General features: G+C 40.9%; 1 protein-coding gene across 1 annotated transcript; it reads left to right on the top strand.

The window, feature by feature from the left end:
• Window positions 1-31: 31 nt before the first annotated feature.
• On the top strand, window positions 32-13,581 carry LOC138958872 (WW domain-binding protein 11-like). The gene is made up of 14 exons (XM_070330183.1): window positions 32-170; window positions 2,133-2,164; window positions 2,470-2,563; window positions 3,208-3,305; window positions 3,535-3,622; window positions 3,949-4,020; window positions 4,796-4,898; window positions 5,229-5,350; window positions 7,590-7,679; window positions 8,156-8,409; window positions 9,080-9,281; window positions 9,836-10,027; window positions 10,580-10,873; window positions 11,765-13,581. The coding sequence occupies exons 1-14, from the start codon at window positions 107-109 to the stop codon at window positions 11,887-11,889; spliced, it is 1,830 nt and encodes a 609-aa protein (XP_070186284.1). The 5' UTR covers window positions 32-106; the 3' UTR covers window positions 11,890-13,581.
• The last annotated feature ends 1,142 nt before the right edge of the window (window positions 13,582-14,723 follow it).

Below are 14,723 nucleotides of genomic sequence, written 5' to 3'. Positions count from 1 at the left end.
AGCCGAAAAGTGATTTTAGAAGTCACGTGACTGTCATGGTGGCTTGTAATATTCTGGCCGGCGTTTGATTGATTTTGTTGCAGTTTTATCACTAAGACCATCCAAAATGGGGAGAAGGTCGATCAACACCACCAAGAGTGGGAAGTACATGAATCCCACCGATCAATTTCGTAAGTTTTCCAAGTGCACCTTGTGCAGTTCGAGTACTTTGACTAGATAAAGAAGTCTTTCGGTTTGTGCATACGGTTTGATCCTCACTCAGTCACTGTGGACCACACTGCAGGGTTTCAGACTCTTCTTGTTGCCATTTTACGTGCTGTCAAGGAATACATTCTCACAAGCGTTCAATGTTTTCTTTAATTTTTGCAGTAAATGTTTAATGTTACGATCTGGATACTTTGAATGCTCTGTCTGACTAAGGTCAATTTGCAGGCCCATCACACACCGTGACTATGGTATGGTAGTTTGTGCCACTATCAATGTCACTAGTGCCAGTTGTGACTCCGTCCACGTTGATAAAGTCAGCTGTTCCATTCACCCAGTTGGCATTCTTTTAGAACAGACAGATGTCTCATGGCCTTGCAAACACGAAAGCATGCACACAGGGAAAACAGAAAAAAAGTTAGCAATAGTTTATTAGTCCCCAGGGAAAGCAACAGTGCCAACCTGAATTTCTTGCCAAAAAACTCCTAAGAGTAAGAGTGAGAAATTCAACAACAAAACAGTTTCTTACACTGGCTTACCAGTTACCATAGCACCTTGCTCCTCTTCCATAAAAAGGATTGTCATCCAGAACATTCAACTTCCTCGTGTATGAAATTAGAAATTAAAAGTATTTACTTTTTCACTTTCAGTAGCACTAGCAAAGAACATGCACTTTGCAATGGTTGTTTATTTCACATGCAAAATATGCAATGGAAAATTTAATCTGTGTTTGTTCGCGTGCATATGTGCATGCATTTGTGTATGTGTCCAGACCTGTGTTTACCGCCCTGATATGGCCCTTCATGGTCGGCTGGGCGTTAGGCAAAAAAAACAAAAAAAACAAGTCGCGTAAGGCGAAATTACTACATTTAGTCAAGCTGTGGAACTGACAGAATGAAATTGAACGTAGTCCGCCGCTAGTGCAAAAGGCAGTGAAAGTGACGAGCCTGTTTGGCGCGGTAGCGGTTGCGCTGTGCTTCATAGCACGCTTTACTGTACCTCTCTTCGTTTTAACTTTCTGAGCGTGTTTTTAATCCAAACATATCATATCTATATGTTTTTGGAATCAGGAACCGACAAGGAATAAGATGAACGTGTTTTTAAATTGATTTCAAAAATTTAATTTTGATCATAATTATTATTTATTTAAATTTTTCGAGCTTGTTTTTAATCCAAATATAACATATTTATATGTTTTTGGAATCAGAAAATGATGAAGAATAAGATGAACGTAAATTTGGATCGTTTTATAAAACATTTGGTTTTTTTACAATTTTCAGATTTTTAATGACCAAAGTCATTAATTAATTTTTAAGCCACCAAGCTGAAATGCAATACCGAAGTCCGGCCTTCGTCGAAGATTGCTTGGCCAAAATTTTAATCAATTTGATTGAAAAATGAGGGTGTGACAGTGCCGCCTCAACTTTTACAAAAAGCCGGATATGACGTCATCAAAGACATTTATCAAAAAAATGAAAAAAACGTCCGGGGATATCATACCCAGGAACTCTCATGTCAAATTTCATAAAGATAGGTCCAGTAGTTTACTCTGAATTGCTCTACACACACACGCGCACACACACACACACACACGCACACACACACACACACACATCAGAGGTCGCGCTGAGTTTAACTTTTTAGTAGTTTGCGTAGGTTGGCGCAAAAAAAGACCTATGTTGTGAAGTGACATGGCTATGGTAATGTGTATAGTACCTGAAAAAATGTATTTATAATTTAAGCAACATTTTGCAATGAGGTTAACCCCTGAAGGCTGAAGTGTCTACTAGTAGTAGTACTAGCTGACATAAATTTCTGAGACACATTCTTTTTCCAAATTCCATACAATTCATGTCACAGACAGTAGAACTAGAACAGTAATGCATTGCATGTGCCTGTGGTAACACATTTGTTTTCTTCCTTTGCAGGAAAAGAAGCAAGAAAACGGGAATTAAAAAAGGTAAAACTACGATAGTCACTCATTTGTGGAACAGCTGAGTCACTTGAATCACTGGCTGACCATCTTATCCAGTGAAAAAGAAAAAGAAAAAGATGTGACATTATTAATATTTAAATCATGTACAATATTTAGTGAAAAAAATGAAATTAATAATGTTTTTTTTTATTACTGAAAATTAATGATGAATGTCGCTATTAACAGTATGTGATAATCATGGTTCTTATCAGATCAGAACAAGTAGTTCAGACTGTCAGTTTGGTTGTGTTGTGTGTAACTGAATCATATTAAATTTCTTATGTGAACAGAACAAGAAGCAGCGTATGATGGTGAGGCAAGCTGTACTAAAGGGGAAGGATCCTATGAAGCTACTTGAAGAAATGGAAATCATCGACAGAATGGGTTAGTATTCTCATTGTGGTTTTGCTGAGGGATAGTAATGCAGTGTGAACATTTTTAAATGAATATTGCCATAAAGATAAAGCAACACAAAGAAAAGGGGAATGATTTTCTGAAGCAGTGATTAGGCATATGAACAATTCCTAGTTTTACAGTAGCATGACCAATCCTGTTTTATGCTGCCAACCCTATAATGTTTTTGCAATTGTCAAAATAAAAAAACCCATAAAAAATGGTGAAATGTACAACAAATGAGAAATTTTGAACTTATGGTACACCTGGGCGTTTCAGAAATCCTAGGTAACAAGGGAAACTAAGTGCTTGATCTGCAAAAAAAAAAGAAGTAAAAAGACACTCTACCTATCCTGTTTGATGGGACCATGTTGCCTTGACTGCAACTTCTTCCTTGTATTGCTTTTAATAATCGTGTTCAGAGTCCAGACAAGGTAGATCAATTTGCAATAATGCAAAGTTTAGTCATTGATCTATATATATATATATATGCTATTTATGATGCTGTACAGAAAGCAAAGTGTATCAAGGTTTCTGAAATCTCAAGTTTAAAGGAGTTTGTAATTGTATAGCTGAACAGCAGAATGATAATGCAGTGCTTTATTGCTCATGGTACAACGTTTTATCCCCTCCAGAGTACAATCCAGTTGAAGCACCAAGCCTCAATGAAAAAGTTCTTCGGGACAAAAGGAAAAAGCTGCGTGACACATTTGACAGAGTTTTCAAACTTTATGTAAGTATGTCAGTAGTTTTCTAGTAATCCTTTTGTTTTCTTTATAAGGAATCATGTTATACTTATACTATTTTGCGGAGGGGTAGGGGTGAGGGAAGGTAAGACCAAGGATGTTGAGACAAGATTACATTTGCATGTGTCCAAGCATATATGTGTCTTTATGTGAATTTTCAAGTGTTTGGTTGATTTGTTAGCATTTAAACTTGTTTAAATTCCTTTTCACTTTCAGGAAAAAGAGAAACCAGAGTATGCAATAGACCTGAAAAAAGCAGAGTCTGAATATGAGCGCACAAGGAAGCAGCTGGTACAATACTTTGGTGAGTAAAAAAGATTTCTTTTAACTAGAATGAATTTATTCAAGGATAATCAGAAGATGAGGTTTTATGAAAATACATGAGCAGTTTAGGACAATGTTGGTTTTAATATATATATATATACATGTACCCTCTTTAAGGAAGTTTAGGAGGGTGTATTAAATTCTGTCTGTCTGTCCATCTGCCCCTCTCCTTACCATTTACTTTACTGTTACTATTTTCTTGACTATCTTTAACTGTCGAGTAAATAGTGATTCATTGATTCAGTCATAATCAGTTGAACATACATCTCTTGAGCTGAAACTGTATTAGAATTCTTTTCTTTTCAGAGCAAGTACGTAATGCAGAGCGAGTGCAACTGGATCAAATCCCACTTCCTGATGCTCCTGTGGATCAGACATGTAAGATTTGTTTGTTTGTGTTCCATGTCTGTTTGATAGAACTGTAAATATTGTTGGCAAACATCTTTCACTTCAATTTGTCTTCTTCTGTGTTCATGGGCTACAACTCCCATGTACACTCGTGTTTTGCACATGTGGGTTTTTATGTGCATGACCGTTTTTCTCTTGCCTTTTCTGCAAATATTTATATGCCGTGTTTTCAGGGGATGCATTCTGGGTATTTTTGTGTTTTAATAACTCACCGAACTCTGACATTGATCACAGGAGCTTTTTCTTGGGTTCTTGGTCTTGTGCTTGTGTGTACACATGAAGGGGGATAAAGCACTGGGAGGTCTGCACATAAGCTTGCCTGGGAGATGGGAAAATATCCACCCTTAACCTGCCAGGCACAGCTGAGGTTCGAACCCCGAACCTTCCACATGGATGGCTGATGTCTTAACCACTAGGCTATTATGCCTGTTTACTTTATTTCAAAGTCCTACTTAAGAAATTGTTTGCTTTGCTTTGATTTAAAGTAATACTTCAAAAAAGGACCACTAAATACTTATGCTTTGTATGTTTAGAGTTAAGAAAAACATGGTGGCTTATAAAGTTATATGTATACCCACCTTGTTTCAGTATCACTCAAAGTTGGTCTTGCTGGTTATTGTTGTACTCTTGAACAAAATAAGGTGTTGTTTTTTTTTTATCAAAATAAGGTTTTCGTTTAGTAGAACATGGTTTGGTTGAAACACTTCCAACAATGAATAAATTATTTTCAAACATTTGATTGCAGTGCCAGCCATGATTCCACTGCCGAATGAGATTCCTCCGCCCTTGCTTGGCGCTTATCCTGATCTCATGCCTCCCAGTATTTTGAAGAAAAGATCAGCATATGAGTAAGTTTGTTTGTTTGTATGTCTCTGGTTATATGATCATACAAGGTTTGTCTCTGACACAAAGATTGTGTCCTAGTTTCTGCCTGACTGATTGGAAGACTGAGACTCAGGGGGGGGGGGGGGGGGGGGGGCAATATTTATTTATGTAAACTGTCAACTTGCGGTCTGCCTCTGAGTTTTCTGTCACTTTCAATAGAGACAGGTGTAATGTGCTTGTGAGAGGGTTTGTATTTCTGTACCCACAAGCAGAGAACCTAAATTGTTTGCTAGACGTGAAAACTTGTGCCATTTTTCTGTTTAAACAAGAATATGTTGGGTGTGTATGATCAGGCTGGATATGATTGGAACCATGGTACCAGACACCCTGACGAGGCAACGAAAACCACCAGGCCCCCCACCAGGCCCTCCCCCTCCACTCAGCGACAGTGAAGATGAATACGACCCAGCAAATGGTTTGTGTGGTGTTTTTTGTAACTGAGTGGGTGTGTGCAAGTGTTCGGGTGTGTGTGCTTGCCTCAGTTCCTGCGTGCCTGCAAATCTGTCTGTGACTGTGTATGAGTGTAGGAGAATAGAGAGAGGGAGAGTGAGTGTATCACTTCAGTGCAGGAGCACAGAGAGAGAGAGAGTGTGTTTCACTGTATGAGTGTAGGAGAATAGAGAGAGGGAGAGTGAGTGTATCACTTCAGTGCAGGAGCATAGAGAGAGAGAGAATGTGTTTCACTGTATGAGTGTAGGAGAATAGAGAGAGGGAGAGTGAGTGTATCACTTCAGTGCAGGAGCACAGAGAGAGAGAGAGTGTGTTTCACTGTATGAGTGTAGGAGAATAGAGAGAGGGAGAGTGAGTGTATCACTTCAGTGCAGGAGCATAGAGAGAGAGAGTATGTTTCACTGTATGAGTGCAGGAGCATAGCGAGAGAGAGAGTGTGTTTCACTGTATGAGTGCAGGGGCATAGAGAGAGAGAGTGTGTTTCACTGTATGAGTGTAGGAGCATAGCGAGAGAGAGAGAGTGTGTTTCACTGTATGAGTGCAGGAGCATAGAGAGAGAGAGAGTGTTTCACTGTATGAGTGCAGGAGCATAGCGAGATAGAGAGTGTGTTTCACTGTATGAGTGCAGGAGCATAGAGAGAGAGAGAGTGTGTTTCACTGTATGAGTGTAAGAGCATAGCGAGAGAGACAGTGTGTTTCACTGTATGAGTGCAGGAGCATAGCGAGAGAGAGAGTGTGTTTCACTGTATGAGTGCAGGAGCATAGCGAGAGAGAGAGAGTATGTTTCACTGTATGAGTGCAGGAGCATAGCGAGAGAGAGAGTGTGTTTCACTGTATGAGTGTAGGAGCATAGCGAGAGAGAGTGTGTTTCACTGTATTAGTGCGGGAGCATAGCGAGAGAGAGAGTGTGTTTCACTGTATGAGTGCAGGAGCATAGAGAGAGAGAGTGTGTGTTTCACTGTATGAGTGCAGGAGCATATCGAGAGAGAGAGTGTGTTTCACTGTATGAGTGCAGGACCATAGAGAGAGAGAGAGTGTGTTTCACTGTATGAGTGCAGGAGCATAGAGAGAGAGAGAGAGAGAGTGTGCTTCACTGTATGAGTGTAGGAGAATAGAGGGAGGGAGAGTGAGTGTATCACTTCAGTGCAGGAGCATAGAGAGAGAGAGAGAGTGTGTTTCACTGTATGAGTGTAGGAGCATAGAGAGAGAGAGAGAGTGTGTTTCACTGTATGAGTGTAGGAGAATAGAGAGAGGGAGAGTGAGTGTATCACTTCAGTGCAGGAGCATAGAGAGAGAGGGGGTGTGTTTCACTGTATGAGTGTAGGAGAATAGAGAGAGGGAGAGTGAGTGTATCACTTCAGTGCAGGAGCATAGAGAGAGAGAGTATGTTTCACTGTATGAGTGTAGGAGCATAGAGAGAGAGAGAGAGTGTGTGTTTCACTGTATGAGTGTAGGAGCATAGAGAGAGTATGTTTCACTGTATGAGTGCAGGAGCATAGAGAGAGAGAGAGTGTGTTTCACTGTATGAGTGTAGGAGAATAGAGAGAGGGAGAGTGAGTGTATCACTTCAGTGCAGGAGCATAGAGAGAGAGAGAGAGTGTGTTTCACTGTATGAGTGTAGGAGAATAGAGAGAGGGAGAGTGAGTGTATCACTTCAGTGCAGGAGCACAGAGAGAGAGAGAGAGTGTGTTTCACTGTATGAGTGTAGGAGAATAGAGAGAGGGAGAGTGAGTGTATCACTTCAGTGCAGGAGCATAGAGAGAGAGAGAGAGTGTGTTTCACTGTATGAGTGCGGGAGAATAGAGAGGGAGAGTGTGCAGGACTGTATCAATGTTGTTCTCAGGTCTCGGTTTTCCGTTACTGATGCAACATTTTTTTGATCTGACACATTGGTCGACCATTCCATAGTTTTGACATGTAGGATGGCTTCTGATGGAACAACTTGGTTATAACCAGGATATTTAGGCCTGTACATATTTTCAGTCAAGGTCCAACTGACCTATTGTCTTCTGCTGAATAAGTATATATGTGAGGTGCGTGTGGGTGTTTGGATGTGTCTGTCTGTCTCTGCATGTGTATCTGTGTGTCCATATGTTCTTCCTGTCACTCGGCTTGTGTGAAAGCATTTTAAGAGAGACGGACAATGAGACTGATAGTATATATATATTTCTCATTATACTGTAAAGATGGTGTTACTTTCTCAGATGTTGGTGAGACGTTGGAGGTGGATTTTGATGCCGTGCAACATCCAGATGACCTGGCCATCCTCTTAGAAAAAACAGCAGAAGCCCCTTGTGAGTTTCATCATTATACTGATTTGTTTGTGTGCGTGAACAAAAGGAAACAGAAAGTGGATGCTTTCTTCTGCTTTTCTCTGTCAGTTTCCTACATTTCTTCCCTCCCTTTGATATATTTCTTCCCTCCCGTTTACTCTTGTGGCTAAAGGTAGGGTTCCATATTCATTTTATGCCTTAGTCTTTGTCTACGATTCTGCATGCACAAGAATGCTTATGGGGAATTTAACATATCTTGTTTTAAAACTTGAGGCACACAGACAAATTAAATGGGTGCTAGATCATGTTTATAGTCACTACCATGCTATGAAGACCTAGGCTCGGATGCCACTGTACCCATGGAATCTAATTTTATTTATCATCACGTTCTTTTTCTTTTCTGGCAAGAGACAGATCAGTTGATCAGTTTTTGCAGTGATGCCTTGTAACACCTTCACATTCACAAACATAACCCCGACTTGTCTTTCACTTTTCAGCCAAGTCTCGCAAGATCCGCTTCGAGGACGACGATGACCTTGATGATGAATTTCCAGAGAAAGACACACGTCTCAAGCTGAGCAGAAGGAAGAAGAAAGAGAAAGCCGGCAGCAGCAGCAGCAGCGGAGGAGGGGTGTCGGCCTTGCAGGCGCGCATGTTGCAGATGGCAGGGCAAGAGTTTCCAGACGGCCCGTCTGAATCCAGCAGTAGTGAGAGCGATGACAGTGAGGATGAGAGGGAGAGAGATGAAAACGTAAGTTTGGGGCTGTTGTTTTGAGTGAATTGTTCATGTTTTCTTGTAAAGCTTAGTTGTCTCAGGTACTAAAGAAGAAAAAACCCCACTGAATAGCAAAGATATTTTTTGAGATAACCCTCTGGGAGGACATTTTCAGGATAGGGATTTAGAATGCTATATGTTCTATTTACTTTTTGTTAAACAAAAACTTTCTGGAAAATGAGTGATTGGGTTGTCGCTGATAAGGGATTCCATCGTACAATCATGAAAACTAGAATTTTGTGGAAGCATAGGCGATTTGGTTGTCCAGTACTTTTATAAGGTGACAAAATAGGGCGAAGGATCATCCTGTGTGTGAAACTAGAAGTCATGCTGTTTTAGACAAAAGATGTCCCTGCCCTGCTTCATATTTTTTTTAACTGCTGTAGTAGATCCAAAAGGGAAGTTAGTGAAAGCCTGAAACAGTAAGCGAAAGAAGGGCTTGCTTATTTTAGTTTAGGATATAATAATAATACGAGAATTTATAACGCGTACATATCTCACCACAAGTTTGGATATTCTTGAACTTGAAGAAAGCAGTAAGTTTTTGTATGTGGAGAACATTCTTTGTGTTTTGTTGACAATTATCCTCAGAGTTCTTTGATTTAAAAAACGCCAAACAGAGAGTACTTTGTCTCATTGATCCCAGGACCGCCAAGCAGCAGATCTGAAGTCACGCATGGACGAAATAGCGCGACTGGATGACCGACCGCCAGGCACAGAGAGGGATGAAGATAACGATGATGAGGAGGAGAGAATGGAAGAAGACGACAAACCTTCGTCGGCAAAGCTGATGCCCCCTGGTCCCCCTCCCGGTGCTCCTCCTGGTCTGCCCCCAGGCCTTCCTCCAGGTAGGTGCTATTTAGTTTTGTCGTTTCTGACAGTTCCCGTGAGAGGTCTTTTTGTGTTTGATTTATTGTGTAGATCGATACAGCTACTTTATGTTAGTAGTAGGTGATTTGTGCATTAGTATTGCCAGAAAAGCAGAAGGAATGGCTAAAAATAAGTTTAAAAAAAAATCCAAACAAGTCTTGTCATAGTAACTAGCCAGTCAAAGTGCAGCAGCACAGAAGTAGCATCATTTTGACATAAAAAAAGAAAAAGAAAAAAACCCACAAACGCTGAATGCACTCACAACCAGTAGGACAGACTGGAGACAGGTTTTGAGCTGCCAAATTGTTTCTTGACAAAGTTTAGGTTAGCTATATATGTGTTACATGTACCTGCAAATATGGCTTCAAGTTTGAGATTTTTCTTCTTGAACTTACATATTTTGTAAGATGTTCGAGTTAGACACAGGTTTTGTACAGTGAACCAAATTGTAATTTTTTAAGGATTTGCTGCGTGTTGAAATAAAGCCTTTCAAATTGACACAGCGACACAATATTTGCCTGTCATGTTTCAGGACCGCCCCCAGGAGCACCACCAATGTTCATGCGGCCACCGCTGATGCCGGGAGGTCCCCCCGGGTCTCTGCCTCGTCTCCTCCCCCCTGGGCCACCCCCTGGTCGCCCACAGGGTCTCCCCCCAGGCCCCCCTCCAGGACTGCCGCCCAACCTGCGAGGTGGTCCCATGCGTGTGCCACCCGGCATGCAGGGTTAGTACATCTGCTTGTCAAGTTGAAGTCTGTAGCAAAGCTCTTTGTATTGTCTGGTAATGTTGTTGTTTAAAGAGATGGTTTGTTTAAAGACAGTTTCAGGAGTGTTAATTGTTTTTTTATTTCAAGTTTGACTCGTGTTTCAAAACTTTCAGGAATGCATGTTCAGGTTTAGGGCTCCTAGGATTTTCAGTATAAAGACAGAGGTGCACTCCAGCCATATCTCCTTGTACTTACTGATGTTGCTGAGCTGTTGTCAACTCTTCCGTCTGAACTGTTGTCAATGTCTATTTAAAGTTTCCTTGCATAGCTGTATGCTGGGCATGCTAGCAGACATGTCATTTTCATGGATAGTATACATGTCTAAAGAGGTATTAACATTCAGCTTGCTTTACACTTACAGCTGTAATTGTTGGTGTACAGTTTTGTAACAACCACTGCCAATGCGGTTACATTTGTGCCCGTAAGCCCCAACAACATCAACAAGTAAACTAGGAAAAGGAAGGAGGAGGTGAAATATGAGATATTGACTAATATTGTGTTACGTGACAGGTATGCCTCCACCCCGACTACTTCGACCGCCCGGTGCCCCTCCCAACGTCCCTCCCCCTCATCTCGCCCCCAGCATGATCCCCATGCCGGCCTCCAACCCCAACGTGCTGAGTGCGCCGCCCAGCATCATGAAACCACCGCTGCGAGCCCACGGAGACGACGACAAGAAGAGCGCCATCACCATCGAGGCCAAGCCTAAGATCAAGAGCGGCATGGGAGATGTGACGAGGTTCACTCCCACTGCCGTCAAAATCAAGCGCAACCAACAGCACAAGGGCCGCTTAAAACCTTCAGGTGAGGATTTTTGTTGGAGTGTTATCTTTGTGAATTTCGAAGTATTCTCCACAGGTGAAAATGTGACTTTTTGTGTGTGTGTTCTGTCCCAGTATTGGTGAGTGCAGATTTATTTTGTTTTTCAACTTTGTTCATCTCACCCACAGTCATTTTTGGCTCACGTAAGTGTAGCCTATGCGATCGTAACTTTGTCTGTCCCGAGTCTGTGCGTGCGTACGTATGTGCGTGCGTGCGTGCGTGCGTGTGTATGTCTGTGGTAGAAACTCTAACATTTGAAGACGTCACATTACATTGACGTCACATTATGACGTAAGAGGGTTAGACGTCACGCGAAGAAAGTACTGAAAGTCTTGGTCATTATTATTTTGAGCGGGCCGAGACTAGTGTACATGCAGACAGACAGATCTAGATCTAGTGTCTCGCTTTCTTGCACAGTTTCACCTAGATGCTCTTTCTGTGTGTATGTGTGTGTGTGTGTGTGTGTGTGTGTATGTGTGACGGAGTGATTGAGTTTGTGTTACTGTTTGTCGATTTCTTACGTGAGCCTTGATGGCTTCGCCTCTTGTGTTGTTAAGATTTTACTTCAGTTTTTCTTGGGTGAAAGGGAGGTTAGTATTCGCACACTACTGTGTATTCGTAGTCTCAAATAAATTCACTTTGAGTCTGAAACTCAAGTGTGTACAGAGTGAAAAAAACTTTTAGAGAGAGAGGGTTTGGGGGGGGGGGGGGGGGTATCCTTTACTTTTGCTTAGTTTAGATAAAACAGAGTACTGCAAGTACCAGCATCTTCAAAAGAAGGTACTAAGAGAGCTGAAGAAAAGATTTAGTCATCTACTCATAAAAACAGCCTGTGCACTTCCATTTACTTTTCTCTCTCCTATTTTTATACAGGCAGAGCAGATGAGACTTCAGCACTGAACGTTTCATCCAAACCAGCACCTACCCCTGCCACACAGACGAAGACCAAGGACGACGCCTATGACCAGTTCATGAATGAAATGGCAGGATTGATCTGAGTTCTCTCCCTTCATGCGTGGGGTAGACAACGGTGTTCTCGGCTTCTTCAATAGTAAGATTTATGTCCCTTGAAACTGCATCTTGAAAGTTGAAACTAGCCTGTGAAATTTATGACTTTCATCATCTTTAAGATTTTTCTCTAAAGTGTGCATATGCAACTAAATAATAGGAGGTGTATTCTAAGACAGGTATGATTATTATGATGCTGGAATTTATTGGGGGAGAAAATAATTCTACCATACAATTGCTTCTGAAAGCAAGTCCCTGCATTACTTGGATCTTGCTTGACTGCTACCGGTAATTTGTGAAACTTATGATAATACCTGTGTGTCTGAGACAGGCTGATACCATTTACACTCAAGAAAAATAAGGGCCTTTGTTAACGATCATGCAAAGGTGTTGTCAATATGTTAGTTAACAGTTTACCACGGCTATTCAGAACAGGCATGTAGACGAACTGGAGTAGGCTCTATGGGTGTTTTTGACATTCATACTTGTTAGTTTTAGTGTGCTTAGTTATTTCACATTCACAGTCATTCTGTGTCTGATTTGTGTACACCTTCAGTGTACACTACATTGGGGTGTGCACGTTAAAGATCCCACGATTGACAAAAGGGTCTTTCCTGGCAAAATTGTTTTGGCATAGATAAAAAAATGTCCACCAAAATACCCGTGTGACTTGGAATAATAGGCCGTGAAAAGTAGGATATGCGCCGAAATGGCTGCGATCTGCTGGTCGATGTGAATGCGTGATGTATTGTGTAAAAAATTCCATCTCACACGGCATAAATAGATCCCTGCGCCTTGAGTCCGAGTCTGGAGATACGCGCGCGATATAAGACTTCATATAACATAACATCTTACATTGTTCAGGTGATTTGGTTAAACTTTCTTTGAGATTGAAATGGAAAAGCAGTTGTTCACATGTTGCCATAGAAATGCATCAGTCAGTAAGACATCAGTAGTTCAGAACCAAAAGTTGTTGTTTCTGGTCATCAATCTCATTACAGAGGAACTCCCCTTTTAAGATTCTCGATTTAAGACTCCATCATTTTTAAGACCTTGTTTTCTCAGACTTTCTGTTCTTAGCCTCAGTAAAATTACTCCCTTTTTAAGACTCCCATCTTTTTAAGACCCAATTTTCTCAGATTTTTGGAGGTCTTAAAATGGGGGTTCCATTGTATTTGACTTCATGAGCTCAGTAAGCTCTCAATACAATTCTGAATGATTTGATGCCGTTTTCATGCAGACCAGTATATTGAGGGGGCTGTTCTCTTCTAAAAAATATTGTTAGCATTTTTGTACTGGACGTACAGTGTTGTGTCAAGGGAGGTACTGTCACAGGAATAACGGTTCAGGGCAACACATGTGGATAAGCGCTGAGGATTGTGTGCGTGTGTGAGAGAGAGACAAAGAGGTTGACAGAGAAAGAAAGACGGAGAGTGAATGAGTGCATATCTGTTTTAACAGTGGTTTCGAATGAAATGCTTCACATGATAGAGGCTTCTGAGTTTTCATGCGGAAATATGGAATGAGCAGAAAATGTTTCAGCCATGGATATCAACAATGTTGATATCAATTATCAGGTGGTTAATTATGTGCTGTATTGTCTTTGTTTATGTTTAGCTTCATCCAGAGTGTTTTGTTTGTTATTTCTTAAATACAATAAATGGTTTTACATTGAAAATGAAGTCTCGTTTATGAAATTTGCTAAGTCTGAGGGAATATTTTGTTGGTGAGTTTTTATCTGTCTTCTTTTGCCACATGTATGTGTCTCTGTATCTGCCTGCCTGCCTGCCTGCCTGTGTGCCTTCATGTCTGTATGTCTGTCTGTTTATCTGTTTGGACATATTGTATGTCTGTTTGTTTATGCCTCTGTCTCAGTTTATGTCTATGTTTTTTCGTCTCATCAGGGTTCGTACAGAGTCCTTGAACCCTGGAAAACTCCTTGAAAATTGGAAAACCTTTTCCAGGCCTTGAAAAGTGCTTGAAAATAGAGTTTTGTTAAATAGTCATTGAAAAGTACTTGATTTTTCCAAATTGTTGCCTATACATTTCGTCAGCAGCTTGTCTTATTTAAAAAAAAAAATGCAACCCCTTTTTTTTTCGTCAAATACAGTACACACATTTTGGGAGAATAAAAGATCGAGTGAAAACAAAAGCAGACGAACTAACTATTACTAGTCACCTGTAGTTGCTTCCCTTCCTGAAGGTAAGCTTGGTGCTTTGCATTAATTTGGGGAAAATCATGTCCTTGAAAAGCATTTATTTGGTCCTGGAAATGTCCTTGAAAACTCCTTGAATTGTATCAGCTCTGCCCTGCAGGAACCCTGTCTCATTCTCTTTCTGGATTCCTATGTCCATTTATTAATTCAGTGATTTATGCATATATTAAAATATGCCTCCAGTTTTAAGGTCAAGGTAGACTTTGTTCATGCTTAGGCAAATTCTTTCAACCTTCCATTACCCAGTTCCGCAAATGATCAGCATTTTGTGTGTGTGTGTGTGTGTGTGTGTGTGTGTGTGTGTGTGTGTGTGTGAGAGAGAGAGAGAGAGAGAGAGAGAGAGAGAGAGTACATCTCTGTGCGGTGTGTTTGTCTTTGTGTCTACATCTCTGTGCGGTGTGTTTGTCTTTGTGTCTACATCTCTGTGAGAGAATATACATCTCTGTGTGGTGTGTTTGTCTTTGTGTCTACATCTCTGTGCGGTGTGTTTGTCTTTATGTCTACATCTCTGTGAGAGAATATACATCTCTGTGCGGTGTGTTTGTCTTTGTGTCTACATCTCTGTGCGGTGTGTTTGTCTTTGTGTCTACATCTCTGTGCGGTGTGTT

The sequence above is a fragment of the Littorina saxatilis genome, linkage group LG2 (genome assembly GCF_037325665.1).
Source record: "Littorina saxatilis isolate snail1 linkage group LG2, US_GU_Lsax_2.0, whole genome shotgun sequence".
In the NCBI taxonomy this organism is placed as follows: domain Eukaryota; kingdom Metazoa; phylum Mollusca; class Gastropoda; order Littorinimorpha; family Littorinidae; genus Littorina; species Littorina saxatilis.
This window is presented reverse-complemented; position numbering and strand designations above follow the sequence as displayed.